General features: G+C 34.1%; 2 protein-coding genes across 4 annotated transcripts; one reads left to right on the top strand and one right to left on the bottom strand.

Annotated features, from left to right (window-relative positions):
* Positions 1 to 126: 126 nt before the first annotated feature.
* Positions 127 to 2,503, top strand: LOC144855268 (transmembrane reductase CYB561D2-like). 2 transcript variants are annotated; one of them, XR_013614775.1, is made up of 4 exons: positions 127 to 287; positions 655 to 692; positions 1,056 to 1,670; positions 1,860 to 2,503. XR_013614775.1 is itself a non-coding variant. In XM_078713072.1 (3 exons), the coding sequence occupies exons 1-3, from the start codon at positions 140 to 142 to the stop codon at positions 1,572 to 1,574; spliced, it is 705 nt and encodes a 234-aa protein (XP_078569198.1). In that variant the 5' UTR covers positions 127 to 139; the 3' UTR covers positions 1,575 to 2,503. The 2 variants fall into 2 exon arrangements, 1 of the variants encoding a protein (XP_078569198.1); XM_078713072.1 differs by having other exon boundaries at positions 1,056 to 2,503.
* A 7,827-nt stretch (positions 2,504 to 10,330) lies between these two features.
* Positions 10,331 to 16,942, bottom strand: LOC144855418 (uncharacterized). Of its 2 annotated transcripts, none has more exons than XM_078713267.1 (4): positions 16,506 to 16,942; positions 12,510 to 12,759; positions 11,441 to 12,124; positions 10,331 to 11,296 (listed from the first exon to the last, which is right to left on the bottom strand). In XM_078713267.1, exons 1-3 carry the CDS (start codon positions 16,584 to 16,586, stop codon positions 11,454 to 11,456), a joined length of 1,002 nt encoding a protein of 333 aa, XP_078569393.1. In that variant the 5' UTR covers positions 16,587 to 16,942; the 3' UTR covers positions 10,331 to 11,296; positions 11,441 to 11,453. The 2 variants fall into 2 exon arrangements, with proteins under 2 accessions (XP_078569393.1, XP_078569394.1); XM_078713268.1 differs by having other exon boundaries at positions 10,331 to 11,316; positions 11,479 to 12,124.
* Between the last annotated feature and the right edge of the window lie 72 nt (positions 16,943 to 17,014).

Genomic DNA, 17,014 nt, shown 5'->3' with positions numbered 1-17,014 from the left:
TACAGAAATAAACATTACAACTTTAAACAATTAAAAAGCTGAAAATGGTGCGTTGTGTGTATTTATTAGGTAGCTAGTTATAACTATATTTAGTAAGTTACCCAATAATTAGTGGAATGTTCTCAAGATAAGACTTTCCATGGCCGAAACAAATAAGAAATCAGAGAAGAAAACTAAATTTAAAGTGGGAATCTGTAAAAGAATTCGAAACTTTTTAGCAATGGTAGCACATCTTATATCTATTGGATTCACGGGCTTCATAATTTACGAAGCCTGGCCTGGATCAAGTAAGTATTTGTATAGCTAAAGCTAGGCCTAGAACTTAAGAATAGAGAGATACATATGCCCGCGGAGACGGCCGGCCGGGCATCCTGTCTGCGTCTCGTGGCAGGGTCGGGCAAGGTCATTATGGGCGGTGGTCGGAGATAGGCTTAGCTATAGACGACTTGATATAGAAAAGATTATACTGTACTCTAAACAAGGGATTAAGGCTACTGTAGTCTAAAATAATATTTATATTATTATTGATCTTGTTTGTTTTGTTTGTAGGGTCTTTTTACTAGGCTACTGTATATATATTACCATATAGGCCTACTAGCCTAGAGTAGTACTCTACAGTATAAATTAATATTAAAAAATAATTTTTTTTCTCAGGTCTGTTTTCCTGGCACCCAACATTAATGACTTTAGCAGTAAGTCAATTAATTATTCAATATTAATTATTATTTATTCATAGATATTGCATGCAAGATATTGATTTCCAAAGTTTTTTTTTTATTTACTAAGTGGAGAAACATAGAATTTAGGTTTAAGGTTCCAAAACAAAACAGAGAATTATAATAAAGTAATAGAATTATATTTTGTAATTAACTATAATTTAACAACCACTAGATAGAGATGTACTATATGGTGTCCATATTAATAGTTATACATAATTACAATTTATACAGTTTTATGAAATATGTTTCTTAGGAAATTATCTTTTCAATTTAGTTTCATAAATAATATTCAACTTTTCACTGAAATTAACATAATTTTGTCTTTCACTTTCTTAGTTTGCGTTTTTGATGTTTGAAGCCGTCATCTTCTTCTCACCAGAAAGTTCCCTCCTTCCTCAAGCAAACCGAAAAGTGAAAACCAGTTATCATTGGATAACGAACACGTGCGCATTAATATGTGCCGCAGTCGGCTTTACCGTAATTTTCGTCAATAAAGCAATCAACGACAAGCCGCATCTGACATCATGGCACGCTCGCATCGGATTGGTCACACTGATTTACTGCTCTGTGCAAGCAATGGGAGGCGTACCGATACTTTATCATAAATACTTTGCCGGTAGATTCAAACTTGGCGATTTAAAGTTGTATCATGCAACCTCCGGACTCGTACTTTTTAGTCTAATTTATGCTACGTTCGTTCTGGCACTGTATTCAAACTGGTTCACGGGGAAAGTGTCGGGTATTTGGTGGTACGTGTGTCTCGGTTGCCCAGCCTGGCTAGCCCTAGTTGTTATGAATCAAATCACGTCGGAATACATGCCTCGGGCACTAAAGAAATCGTCTGAACATTATTAAATATTGTAATTTTTGTTCCGCTTCATTAATTTTTGTTTAGAAATTGATTGCATGTTGGCACTATTCATTAGAAATGTAAACTTACTTGCACATTATCTCCTTTTATGGGAGGAATGTCCTTTTATGGAAGACATACATCCTTTTATGGAAGACATGGGTATCCTTTTATGAGAGACATGCATCCTTTTATGGGAGGCACACATCCTTTTATGGTTAACATACGTCCTTTTATGGGAGACGTACGTTCTTTTATGGGACACATACGTCCTTTTATGGATAAAATACGTCCTTTTATGGGTAACATACATCCTTTTATGGGAGACATGCGTCCTTTTATGGATAAAATACGTCCTTTTATGGGTGACATACATCCTTTTATGGTTAACATACATCCTTTTATGGGAGACATACATCCTTTTATGGTTAACATACGTCCTTTTATTTTATGGGAGACATACATCCTTTTATGGGTGCCATCCATCCTTTTATGGGAGACATATATCCTTTTATGGGTGACATACATCCTTTTATGGTTAACATACGTCCTTTTATGGGAGACATACATCCTTTTATGGGTGCCATCCATCCTTTTATGGATAACATACATCCTTTTATGGTTGAAATACGTCCTTATATGTTTGAAATACGTCCTTTTATGGTTGACATATTACCTTTTATAGGTGACATATTGTTTCTCTACTTCTATTCACACACCTACCTCTCATATTTAAGTCTGAAAGCTATTTAAAAATTAACCGTCTTAATTTTGTGCCAATAAATTTTTTTTTTAATTTCTAAATGAGAAACATTGGAATAAAATCATTTATCAAAGCAAATTAATTAATATATTTCACAATCACATAATGTTTTATTTTATTTGTCAATATTGTTCATGTGAATTTTTGAAAATAAAAACTACAACCAACTCATATCACTTTGTATTTATTTGAATTTTAAACATACAGTACTGTATACAGTAGAACCCCTATGAAGGGGACACTTTTGGTACCATTTGGTGTTCCTTTAATAGGGGTGTCCACTAAATAGAGGTTAACCGTGGTGTTAAAATATATGTTTTCTCTCGTTCGTTTCATGGGAAATGTCCTCTTAATAGAGAGGTGTCTCAAAGATGTTCTACACTGTATTTTGTATATAACTTTGTAACTTACTATGTAAGCCAAGGTATCATTTATGATTTGAAGGATTTCACTCACTGACCCCTACCTATTAAGAACCTCCAATCAGAGACCACTACTGCTGGATGAACATCTTAAATTTATTCGAAACTAAATCAGATTCTATCTGATAGAGAATGACAAAATGTTGCCCCATGACTATTATAGAATGTTGCCACATGACTATTATAGATATACCGTATCGATAAACGAGTCGCATACAGATACAGATCCACCGCCCACTATTTAAAATAACTGCTGCACATCAGACCCCGACCTGCGTGCAACGACAACCTAGGAAGGTGTTTGTACGAGTCGCATACAAATACAAACCTCGAAAAAAAACATGGGTTTCTTTTTTAGTACTCTTTGGTGGGCTTCTTTCCAAGATGGGCTTCTTTTCAAGATGGGCTTCTTTCCAAGATGGGCTTCTTTTCAAGATCCTTATCCTTAATTATTTTTTTTTCAATTTCTGGGGCGTCACATATGGTAACAGACATGATCATCGTCCGTTTGAACTACCTAACGAATGGTGCTAATTGACAAGTATTTGACCATTTTATTTTAAGACAAATCATGTTTTTTCATCGTAATTCCTGTTAACACAGTTTTTATTGATAAATTTGACCAGGGAAGAGGGTGAGATACCACTCGAGTCACCCAAAAGCTCTGTCTACACCATACAAGTTGATAAATAAGTGTGATGTACCTAAATATGGTAGTGATATGCCCATATATGGGCACATTTTTGTCACATAAAGTATGATAGTGTGGACAGAGCTTAGTTTTTATCTGCAATTCATGCCTGTTAGCTCTTACTTCAAAATGTAGGGCCTCATTGAACTCATTGTAACGTATATTACTTCCCCTGTAACCATATGAGTTGGTCACTTGGGAACATTGTTTGCATTCTGCATTAGTTATGAATTCAATCATTTACTTTTCTTCTAATAGAAATAACATATTTACTGTCTGGCTAGAACGTGCTGTTTGTTTTTTTTAATAAATAGGTCAGGCATTCATGTTGATTTCTTACAATATATTGGGTTTGTACAATAGGCCTAATGTTGTATTATGTGGAAATTGACACTCTAAAAAAGTGTAGGACTAAGTTCAGACAGCTATGCTTCCTCCCTGGTACAAATATGCCTTTTGACCACCAGTAATTTGTACTAATAACAATAACAAAGGCCTTCTGTCTGATACGTTGCTGTCTTCTAGACACTGTAATATTCTGTATAAGAACATGAAGAGTTCAACCGAACATGATGTTAATCTTTTAGTCCCACATAATCATTAGAAAATTGAATTAAAATGTATACAAAAAGATAATACATTAGAACCCTATTAGGGTGACACTTTCGGGACCCAACAACAATATCCCTTGAATAGGGGTGTTCCTATAGAATTGTCTCTTGCATAGGGGTGTCCCTTGAATAGGGGTGTCTCTTGTGTAGGAATGTTCCTTGAATAGGGAGTCTTTGAATAGAAGTGTCCCTTGAATAAGAGTGTCCCTTGAATAGGAGATGCTTTGAATAGCGGTGTGCCTTAAATAAGGTTGACCCTTGATTAGGGGAATCTTTGAATGGGGGTCCCTTGAATAGGGGTGTCCCTTGAATAGGGGTGTCCCTTAAATAGGAATGTCCCTTGAATAGGAGTGTCTCTATAAATAAGGGAGTCCCTATAGCTCTATTTTATTGTATTGTCCTCGTAGAAAAAACAATATCTTCTGGATTCACTGTATAAAACAACGGAAAATAAAGTTACTCTGGCCATAACTTAACATACAGCTATATAGAAATATAGAGAAATCCAACCCAGAGCCTTTAGCCTGTCTACATAAGGCATTCCCCATTTTAATTAATTCTAGGTTATACGTGATAAACTTTGGCCTATGCTTATTGCATACTTTATGACAGGTTATGAACGATATGTTTCGTTCCAACGCAGTGACATCATGTGGTAAATCGTGACGTCACGTTTTAATAGGCCATAAATACTCATTTTTTTATCCGGAAATTATTTTCAGTTTCTAACAATTATCAATAATATGAAGTTTTCCTCATCTTTTCAAAACGAAGTAAATGTTTTATTTGTCTCAAATTGATTCTAAAACAATTAAACACTTTTTATTGAACAAACTGCAGGCCATAAATACTCATTTTGTTTATGATACGGAAATTGTTTTTAATTCCTGATCTTTTAATAATCTGAAATGTTTTCCTTATATTTCCAAAACGAATCGAATGTTTTATTTTTCTTCAATTGATTCTAAAACAATTAAAACATTTTTTTAAAATTTACTCCATATAAAAATATTAGAGGATTCCATGGTGTTTTCATGTGACATTTCTTCAAACCAACATTTAAGTAAAGATAAAGCAAAATATCCATGTGTTTTCTGATCGAAGTAGTGACAATGGGGTTGGGGGAGGTTACTATTTAAATTTATATTCTGATATATCATTTTTTTATATTTTACATAATTTCATTTTAACTGCGAATGAGGGAGGGAAGGTTGCGGCCACTGTTTTCTGTTTATTTTGGTCTTAATTAATAGTCTTGTTTTATCATTCTAAATGATCGAAAACGTTTCGTATCCTTTCGTGTTTTTACTGAACGATACATTATCTAATCGTGTAAATTCTGTGGAAGGCATGTCGAGTAGATGATACATGCCAAGCATAGTAGGCTGCCTGTAATCAAGAATGTTTCGGATTTTTTAAAGTCGAGTCAATTTCATTGAACACACTAAAAAAAAAAGGTGCAAATCTCTACCTAAAAAGGTGCAAACCGATGCAACAATAGCAGCTCCCTTAAAGGTGCACAACTGCACCTTTGACGGAAGGTGCAATTTTGAACCCTGATAAAGGGTGCTATAATGCTCCTTTGGAGTTCACATTTGCACCATATAAGGTGTAATTTTCTACCCTAAAAGGTGCAAACGAAATGCAACAATAGCAGCTCCCCAAAGGAGCAAAATTCAACCTCTAAATAAAGGTGCAACTTTACACCCTAATAAAGGGTTCAATAATGCTCTTCTAAGGTTCAAATTTCTGTTAAAAAGGTGCACAAATAAAAATCACTAAAATACAAAAAATATTGATTATTGGTATAATTTTATTCAACTTTAAAACATTACATTATTCAATTCAACTGCTGAATTTTTGGATGGCAATTACCAGTCTTTGCACCTTAAATAGAGTGTGGCCATCTCTTCTCAAACCAACAATAGGCCTATTGCTAAAAGTATCTAATGATGACATCTTTGACAGTATTCTCTTCTTATTCCCATATATCTGAAACAGTGTTCTTGATGTCTGGTTCACCTTTTCCGAACATTTTCACCTGATTATGTACTTTCCTAAAAAGCATGAAATAGGAATGGAAACTATTATATTAATATTATCATTAATATAAAAACATCATACAATACATTATTGGCATTGTTCTGATTTTTAAAGTCAAATTACCTTGTCCACATGCTTCACATACTTTAAAGTATGTTCCTCTCCCTTTCCTCAGCTCGTAGTATATAGTAGGCCCTATATATACTAGAGTATTACGGTACTGCTGTCACATTTCTTTCTCCTTTTCTGAACATCTTCATTGCTGCTGATCAGAGCAGAGGTGCTCTTTCATGTTTAAACTTATTTTATCCCTCTCCATGACATCATGTAGGCTGTAACTATTTATAATTAAAAATAATGTGTATAAGAATTAATATAGCCTATAGGCCTACCAGGCCTAATAATACCCAGCTACTGTAACTAATATTAATAACTAGGCCCCTAGCCTGCCTAGCTAGGCCTATTTTAATTATAGGCCTAGCCTAGGTCTGCTTTTAATTAAGTTTAAGGTCTACCTAGCCTAGGCCTAGCTAGCCCAAACCTACTAACTAGGCCCAGGTAAGTAGGCTAGGCCTGGTCTAGGACTAGCCCCCGCCCGAGAGGCTACTGTAGGCCAAGTAGGCCTCTAGACTGCCTACTTTAGGCCTAACCTAGGCCTAGGTAGGAGGCCGCGCCTAGCCTACCCTCTAGCTAGCCTTATTTATTTATTTAGCTATAATTTTTAAGTTTTAGGCCTAGGCTTATAGGCCTATATAATAATTAATATAATAAAAACCACCAAATTACATGCCTATAAAGCTTCGTTACTTACTTTTAACAGCTATCCTACACTGGAGAGATGTGGGATCCGGGAGCTAGGCCTAGTTTTATAGGCCTGATTTTTTGGGCGCAAACTCCTTTCAATATTTAAACTGCATGTTTAACAACCGCACGCGCTTAAAATTATTGTTCAATTCCTGTTTCAAATAAATTTACAACAGATGCCTACATTATGATATTAAATATTCTAATAATAATTGTTAAATATGAAAGAAAAGTTTACTTATTCTAGACTTAAGCAAACCAGAGTAATAACCTCTGAAATTCAATATTTAAAAAATTGTTTACAGACATCTTGCGTGCGCATACGGCACGAAAATTGTACAAAAAGGTGCTATTATGCACCTTTTAACTGATGTTAAACCTTATAGGGTGCCCAGTTGAACCTTTGAATTTATCATGTTAAAGGTATAAAACTTTAATTTTCAGTTACAAGCTAGCGACTTTCTAATGTTCCGTAAGAAACAGATTTTTTCGATTTCCGATAGCTGTCCCCACAAACCTATATTATTATGAATCTTTCTTATTTTTGTTTTAACTTACCACAATAATGTCATTCTAAAAAAATTGTCATAATCATTACCTTTTAAGTTTTTAGAAGCCCTAAGTTAAATATATCAAGAAGCGTTCATTAATCTGATACTAATATAGGTCTTATTTTGTCACACAGTCACCATGGCGTACTTGGGCCTTCGCCTTTGTGGTGCAGTTCTGCACCTTTTTATACTTGTCTGCATTTTTTCGATATATAAGGTGCAAAAATAAACCTTTTATGAACTCTGCACCATTTTATGAGAAAAAGGCGCAAATTGGCACCCTTTTAAAGGTTTGCACCCTTTATTGCACCTTTAGTTTTAAGTGTGAAGCGTGCGACATATTCACCTTTCGCCAGGTGTGTCATGATAGGTAAAGGTGCAGGAGTCACTCAGTACATCATACATAACTGTGAACTACCTTGGTTCAAATAAACTGAATTTGGGAATAAAATAAATTTACCAATAACCATGTTATACTGTAGGCCTACTTTATAAACGGTAAAGATGAGGAAATCAGAGAATGAGAAAAATCTACCTCATCTTTCTCCTTCTCACATCTATAGATTTCCTAATCTTTAGCGGTTATAAATTAATTAATAAAATAATTAAAGATGTAGTGTCCCCGCGATCCCCCAAAAACATGAAAAATGAAGAAGTAAATCAGACTTTGAATATGTTATTTTGTAGTTTAAATAAAGTTAATCACTTCCATAGAAAAAAAACGAAAAAAAAAATGTTTTCACTTATAAAATGACAAAATAAATGGTTAAATTCAACCAAAAATCCATTGGCTGGCAGCCAATTTGACCATTTTTTGCTTTAAATTACATTTTTTCAGGTAAATACATTTTTTTTTCGATCCAATTTTAAGTCAATGTGGATAACTATTAAGTTACATTAAAATGGAATATTCAACACATTTTTTTTAACGAATTATTTATTCAGTGGGACAATACATCTTTAATTAAACTCCAGCATATCAATAAGGGATTTCGTTTCTTCATGCTTGTAGTGCCAGCCTCATGTTTACGGAATGTAGAATTCCTTCTTTTTATGAATTTTTAAGAAAATCGATATAAATGGCCTGATTTGTAGACTGAAGTGAAAATGTTTTAGTTTCAACGATTATAGACAACGTCTTATAAGTCAAAGATGATCTCCAGGTGGAATGCCATCTTGACATGAGTAGTAGTAATTAGTACAGTCTTGTTTATTTTTAATTAATTTATACGTAATTTTACTTTTTGGATCAGAGATTCCGAAATAAAAAAATTGGATGCTTTAATGAATGAATTAATGAATTAATGAATGAATGAATGGATGGATGGATGGATGGATGGATGGATGGATGGATGAATTAGGAAGAACAGTTGTGAAAAGAATTATGAAAGTTTGGTGGTGTTGGCAATGATAATGATGACTCAATGATAGCATTGTTGTAGCGAATATGGCACGGAAATAGTTGAATAATGACATTGAAAATGGCAGATAATTCACCCGATTCACCAACTGTCATTAGATAGATTCTAACTGACTAATCGACAGTCACTTTAATACATGTTACGGTATATAGTAGTTCTACCTGCAGACAAGGTATGAGTCAGGTTCCTAACTGACTGTCGATGGTCAGTTGATGAACCCATGATGACGACAATGTTGATCATGATGACGACAAGGATGATGATGATGACGACAATGATGATGATGATGATGATGACAATGTTGCTGATGACGACAGTTTATGATGAAGACAATGGTGATGATAACGACAATGTTGATGATGATGACGACGTACAATGATGATGATGACAACAATGTTGCTGATGATGACAACAATGTTGCTGATGATGACGACGTACAATGATGATGATGACAACAATGTTGCTGATGATGACAACAATGTTGCTGATGATGACGACAATGATATTCTTGACTCACTGTATATAATGTTCATGACAGTGTCAATTGATCTGTTGTCCAATCATTACACTATCAAAATCCTTGTATAGTATTCTACGTGTTAATTGCCAATATTCAGTCTCAGCATTTTTGTGGCGAAGTTCCAAGTCCGCTTCTCTGTTGAAGTTGAATTCCATAGAGCGTCACCAATTAAGGAGGTCATTGACCTTCTTACAGTACAATAATATATGCCTATTAATTAAATTACCATTATGCATTCTTTGATTTAATTGCCAATTATAAAACACACTTCATAGAATGTCTATTGTAATGAAAGAGTGAGTAAGGTAGCATTCAATTGAAACGAAAGGGCATCAGTTATATCATTTGCGGTGGACGTGCCGATGTCCACATTCAAAATATTATTTTGCCACAAAGTCTCCCAGGTGACGAAATAAGGAAAAAAGCCCTTGGATCACGTGTTATTTGGTGAATTTCGGACAAGCGTGGCGGTAACCATGGTTACTGAGAGTTATGAGTTCGTAACTTTATATTCAACAGGAAATAAGTTCCTGTGAGTTCGAAATCTTAATCAATAGATCATACAAGTTTAACTTTCTATGGCATAATCTCCATAAATCTTAACGCGCCCCTTATGTAAAGCTCTGTCTACACTATCAAACTTCATGTGACAAAAATATGTGATGTGCCCATATATGGACTTGGTGATGTCATATCAGTACCATATTTGGGCATATCACTGCCATATTTGGGCAGATCACACTAGTTTGAAAGTTTAGTTGGTTCTGTACTTCGGTTCATTCCGCTTGTCAATATGAGAGTATCATTCGGTTTTTGAACTCAGGCTAGAAACAACTTTACAAAGTGAAAGTTAAAGACCAAATAAATTAATTTTTAATTGTTTATTTGATTTTTTAATTCAATAATATTGGAATGAAAGTTTCTATTATCGTTGCCAAACATTGAACTTGATACGGTAACCTATAAAAATGTGAGCATGTGAACGTATCGATGTTTACACGTAACGTGTGCTGTGTATTACATGTCTACACGTACACATAGCGAAACAACATAGCGCTCTATATCAAAATGTCTACACGTACGGTAATATACTACACTATTTATCGATATCACATTTCTAATATAATATAATTCTACACGTATACTGTTACTGTGTGTATCGATATTCACTACGAGTAAATGATGTAATATTTCAATACACGTATCCGCCGTTATATCCATTATTTGTACACGTATCCGCCGTTGTATATCCATGTCTACACGTATCCGCCGTTGTATATCCATGTTTACACGTATCCGCCGTTATATATCCATGTATACACGTTTCCGCCGTTGTATATCCGTATTGAATTCTATGCGTATGTTCTATATCGACAGTAAATGCTTTTAAGCGCTCCTTATATAATGTCTATGCGTTACTCTTATGTCAAAATGACATGTTTACAGAGTATATCGGTATTTAATGTCAACATACTCGTACAAGTACTTTATCAATTACGTAAATAAAATTATAGTTAAATGTACGAAAGTCTATACTCTATGCAATGATACACGTATTTTGTATCAGAATTCAATCATATTCAGGAATGGATAATGACATCAATGGATGAATTCCATTGCATTCAACAAATTGTAAATTATTTATACAAAATTAGGCCTATACATTATAGAGTAATTTAGACTGATATATACATCGAAACAAACTATTGTGCATAACATTAAATTGCAATCATACATTATATTTATGTATCGATATCAAGAAAACACTAATAATTTGCGTTTATTAAATGTAATGCCTCAATGAAATACGATATCTACACGTAATGATGGAAATGCATCCGATGCATTTCTCCTCGGCTCAGTTTGTGTCGTCACTGACAATATTTTAATTTTTTTTTACAGTATGTATTTTTTACAGTATGTATTTTTTACAGTAGGCCTATGTATTTTTTACAGTATGTATTTTTTACAGTAGGCCTATGTATTTTTTACAGTATGTATTTTTTACAGTATGTATTTTTTACAGTATGTATTTTTTACAGTAGGCCTATGTATTTTTTATAGTATGTATTTTTTCTCATAGCATCTGAACATCCGCTTTCGAATCAAACATAAAATACAATGAAGCGTATGCGCAATAGGAACAGCGACGAAGGTTGCACACACTGCCACAATACATGATTTAGTTTCCTTATTTGTCCAATCTACCCAATCTTTATACAGATGTGTATCCCCGTACTCGTTCAAACCACCACACCTATTGTAAGCGTACGTAAATATACTGTAGCCAATCACAATGAATGTTGGATATACAAAGTGGAAAAATCGTACGGGGGAGGCGGTTAAGAAACAATCGAGCACAATCAGAAACAGCGCCACTCCGTGAACATGAACGTTGCAGACGGTAACATCTGTGACGTCAGGATCAAACTCAATGATCCAGAACATAACAGTGATGAGAAGTACGAGAGAGAAAGCGCAACTTTGTAGGACCCACGTCAGTTTAAAATACCACGGCAAAGCGGTTTGATAACTGTAATAAATCCTTCTGTTTTTACGGATTAGTTTGTCGTCTGATACGCTGGATATTTGCCGCATCATGGTTGACGGCTGATCAGCGGCGGCTTCCGCGCTTTTACGTTTCTCGTTCATTACGATTGAGTCCTGAGAAATTGGAAAACTATCCGCGTACAACATTTCGTCTTCTTTGCTACCACATCCATGTGAACCTGAAATTTGATATAAAAAAATATTTAAGTTTTCACGCGCTCATAAACATTGTATGACGTCAGGGAAGAATATCACTCTTCCCTGGTATGCATGACGTAATTAAATGAGTAGTATGACCAACCACACGTGACCTGTGTCGGTTGTGATTGGTGAAAAGTGCTACAAAATTAAACAAACGAGGAACAAAATATGTTTTGATACTCGGACAACCTCCATTCAGACGATATTAGGGGACATTTGGGCCCATTGTAGCTAAGTTATTCACTCGGAGGTAAGTTGGTTTTGGCCATTATCGGTAACGTAACTTTGGTGGGTAGGTCACCAACAATTTATCTGGGTAAGTCACCAACAATAAGGGTCTCTTAATACTATTCCATTACTTACATTTGCAATGTGATTTAATTTGATGATAGAAATTCGACAAGGCTGCCATTACGAAATACAAACTCAGTATCGTAAAGCTCCAATTGGAGATATAGATAAACCATTTCCAGCGATTCGTTTTCTCCGTGTGGTCAGTGAAAAACTTGTTATTGTTCCACCAATAAGGAACGAGAACATTCCAGGAACATTGGTATATGGCAATCAGTACCCGATATGTGACGTAGGATGCTGGTTGTCCTGGCCAAGGGCACTATGAAAGACAAAATACATGATGAGTTACAATCATTTATTTATAATCTTTATTGTCTTTCCTTCTTCCTTCAATACAACTTAAGAAAAGACCAAAAAAGAAAATGTACAATACACTAGAAGTTAAACTGGTATAAAACTTCAGTCAAGTTAAACCTGAAATTCAGAAAGAAGCAGAAGGACATGAGATGAGAAAATGTTATACATTGGCAAACAGATCATTTATCTTGCATAAAAAATGTCACCGTGGAGTACTGGGCGCCATCCGACACACTAATTATTCTATCATACAATAAAGTTTGTTTTTACAAACCATACTTTTTTTATCGGAAGACAAACCATGGTCTGTGTTGGACAGAATAGTTAGTGTACCGTCCACGGTGACATTTTTGAGTGAGGTAACATCATCATATCACAGATAGGACAGAAATGGTTGTAGTGTGTCGGACTGCGCCCCGTACTACACAGTGACACTTTGTGTATTTCAGTCTTCATTTTAGCTCTAGAGTTGACATCATTGTTTCGGACGGCGCCCCGTATGAAGTACCACGTAACTTTGACAGTTTTTGACCCTTTTAACGCATAATTTACAACTTCTTCAGCGTGATACTTCCAACTCCATTCTTGGGAGTTAGTTTGACAAATGGGATGATTAAATAGCCATAGTTTATAAACCAATACAATTTACAATCCTAGCCAGGAGGCCTTGGCATGGGGGATTTGAAGCCACCGATGGTCAAGGTAAATCAATTTTCATCCTTTAAGAAAAAATCATAGGCATACAATAGTTAGTTCACACATGAAGGAATTATTTAGAAACAATTGATGATTCATCCATGGTTGAAACCAATATTTGTTAGTGATAAATTTTTTTTAAATAATATGTGTAAGTAGCAGATTCCCCTCAGATTATCAAGGCAAAATGTTCAAATTTTATTATAATTATCATAGGAAAATTCATACAAAAAGGCATTATTTTGATGACATGATGTCCTCACCCCAAAGAGGCAAAATACACCATTTAGTGATAAATCTTACAGCACATTCCTAAATACAATGTTACATGTAACATTGTGGATTTTTTTAACAAATCCTAACATTAAAATAAGATATGACAAAGCTGTAACTTGCTGTGATGAACATGTGATGCGGTATCGGGCAACTTTCCTAAGATAATAAAGTTAAGATAGGGTATTGATAATTGAGTGGCATGGTACATTAAAGAAGAAAAATACAGTTTCTACGATGCCTGCCTATTACTTCCTAAACCAATTAGACATGTCCGATCATCTTTGCACATAAGTATCTAGACTGAAACCAAAATATTATTGCCAAAGTGTAATTTCAAGTTTCGTAATATCAGTCAAATGGGTAGGCTAAATGTCGGCAAAAAACATGTAGAGGAGGGAGAGAAGACATTTTGATTTTATCAACAAGTTTACGCGCGTGTAAAAGCCTCGTACAACTTACATCAATGTTTAAACGCGCACGTGCGATAGTTATGTTATCGCTCGTTGCTCACTGCTTCGCTCAGTGTATTTACTATAGCCTTTCAATTAAAATTATTCAGGTTTCTGTAAGCATTTTCTTGATTATCGGTATAAAAGAAAGGAACACAGCAAGTAGTAATTACACTTGACTGATTAAAAACTATTTGCATTCTCTTTAATTGATGCTGAAATAATACGTTAAGAAAACTGTTTACTTTACAGTTGAAAGATTTTTAAAAAGGTTAACAATTTTCTGAATATAAAACTGGTGAGAATAAAATGTCAATAGGAATAACATTGTGTTCGGTGCTTTATGAATGAACTGGAAACACAATGCTGCTACAGTTTTAAGGTAATAAATAGACCTAGTCGTATAAATAATGGAAGAACATAACCTTCTTCAATAGGAATGTAAGATTCCAAACAAATTCAGCATTTTATTAATTTCTATCAATGATACAATGATTAAATATCATTAATACAGGATCTTGCAAGAAGAATTACTTGTCATGCAAGACCCATAAACGAAAAGAAAAAAATGAATTTCAATTAAAAAAAAAGTAAATACTAGGTCATGGAAGTTATGAATAGTACTTCTTAGAAGCTAAAGTATATTAATACATCTTCAGAAATAATTAGAAAAGAGACACCAGGATCAACATCACTTGTTATAACGTACAAGTATATAAAACTATAGATACAATCAAGGAAAGTATACTGAAAGAAACAGACCATTAATTGAGACTCAATATTATCTTTTTTGAAGAATCTATCTAAACTTCAAATTCCCAAAATGTGTTATGTTCTTACTCCGTGGTGATTAATTTTAAAATGTAGGCCCATGTTAAATTTACAGCATGCATTTTACTGATGTTTTTTTGTTGTTATCTTGTTTACTCTTCTGTACACTGTTCTGTTATGGGATATTTAATATTTTAACGCATTTTAATGCAAATACCAGACGGGAATTGACCTGATCCGGAGATTAAATGGATTAAAGGCAGGTAAACGACATGGGATTAACCTAAGTCTTCCAGGGAATCAGAAATCGGTTCACAATCAGCAGTTCTGTGCCACGGGTCAGAACACACCTCACAGCCAAAACAAACACAAAACAGTAGCACTGGCAACACATTATAAAGAATGAATATGCCTACTAATATAATAGTATTATGATTACCAATAATAGGAACAATAGAAAAAGTAATGGCACTCAATCGGTTGGGTTTCTTTTTGTCTGAATACTTTGGTGAGTCACCAAATGTTGAAATAATAAAACAAATATAGAATTGCATAATAATGTCTATTGATAATAAAGTAGCTATAGTAACAAGTTATTATTCTAAACAACACAGTCTGAGAACTAAGTACATTGGGGTGTGAAAATGGTGTGTGATTTAGACCAACAATGCAACCTAACCACAGTTATACCATTGTATAGTTTTTTTAATAAAACGCGCTGTGAAATAACTTTGCAATAAAGATGATGTAATGAATGCATAAGGAAATAAAACTAATCTGACTATTAAAAATGGAAATAAATAAATAATTACTCAACATCATGTTTTATGTTCATTATCTAAATTGCTACATATTTACTTGGTAATGCTTATGTTTGTTTATTTGTATAATTAGACTTTGTGCTGTGCCTATATATATAATTTTACGTGTTATGTGTTTGTTTCTAGACAAGGCAATTTAGTTTTCAATAACTGTATAAATACCGTTTGTTTTTTAAATAATGATACGTTTTTCGATAAAATAAAAGTGGGAAGAACCCACAAAAGACACACAAAAAAATGAATTGGTAAGCAAATTAAATATGTCAGGCAGTTTGCAGTTAGATTAGTAGATGTATCCGCAATGAATTAGGCATCATGTAAAACATCATATAAAAACAACAAGTTGCAAAATCATCGTGTATTCTTTGAACAACTGATAGGAATGGCATGAATTTTAATCTTAAGAAAGAAAAAAAATCGCTAGTTACTATTAAATCCAAGAGGATGAAAAGGAAAATTTAAAGCAGATTTTCCTGCTAAAAAATGAATGGTCTTTTTTTTGTTATTATTATGTTGTGTGTCTTTTATTTCTACGAATGTATTTACTTTATATAATAATATATGAATTTTAACAATTAGGCCATGCATCAAACAAATGTAGTTGTATGCATTAAACATGTAGACAAAATACAAAGAGTTCAAATCTAGTTTTATTTTCAATGATAAATTTAAAAGAAAGTTTAAAAATAACTTACTCTGGCAACTGTAAAATCCTCTAGCGATGCTCCTCTAAATCCAAAGTTTCTTACACTAAATTCTCCGCAGCGACCACACATGATTATGATATTCCAAATAATGCTAACATTCACTGAAACAGAGTAATCCTCTAGCACTGTAAGTCCCACAAATAGAAACTGGAGCGGGTCAAACAATTATAAGATTTTAACCTGAGCGTTTTGAGTATTTCAATTGTATATAACTTTGGTTTTAAAATTGAAGTACCTCAACAGTCTTGATATGCTTACATCTTATATGATTCCACAATTTCGAGAACTGGAATAAAGTGATGGCTTAATCCTGTTGTGACGATAGAAATGAACGTCAATGCCAAATACAGAACAATACAGGTAATGTTTTCAGATTTAAGTATAATACGCCTTTTCCGGAGTTTCTGGTAGTTATGCGCACGATATTTCCGTTTACAGCCTACTGCTGACTTCCACACCAACACCAAGCCTCTTGTTGCTCAAACGAGTTAAACTCA

Source organism: Antedon bifida, chromosome 11, assembly GCF_963402885.1.
Source record: "Antedon bifida chromosome 11, ecAntBifi1.1, whole genome shotgun sequence".
NCBI lineage: Eukaryota > Metazoa > Echinodermata > Crinoidea > Comatulida > Antedonidae > Antedon > Antedon bifida.
This window is presented reverse-complemented; position numbering and strand designations above follow the sequence as displayed.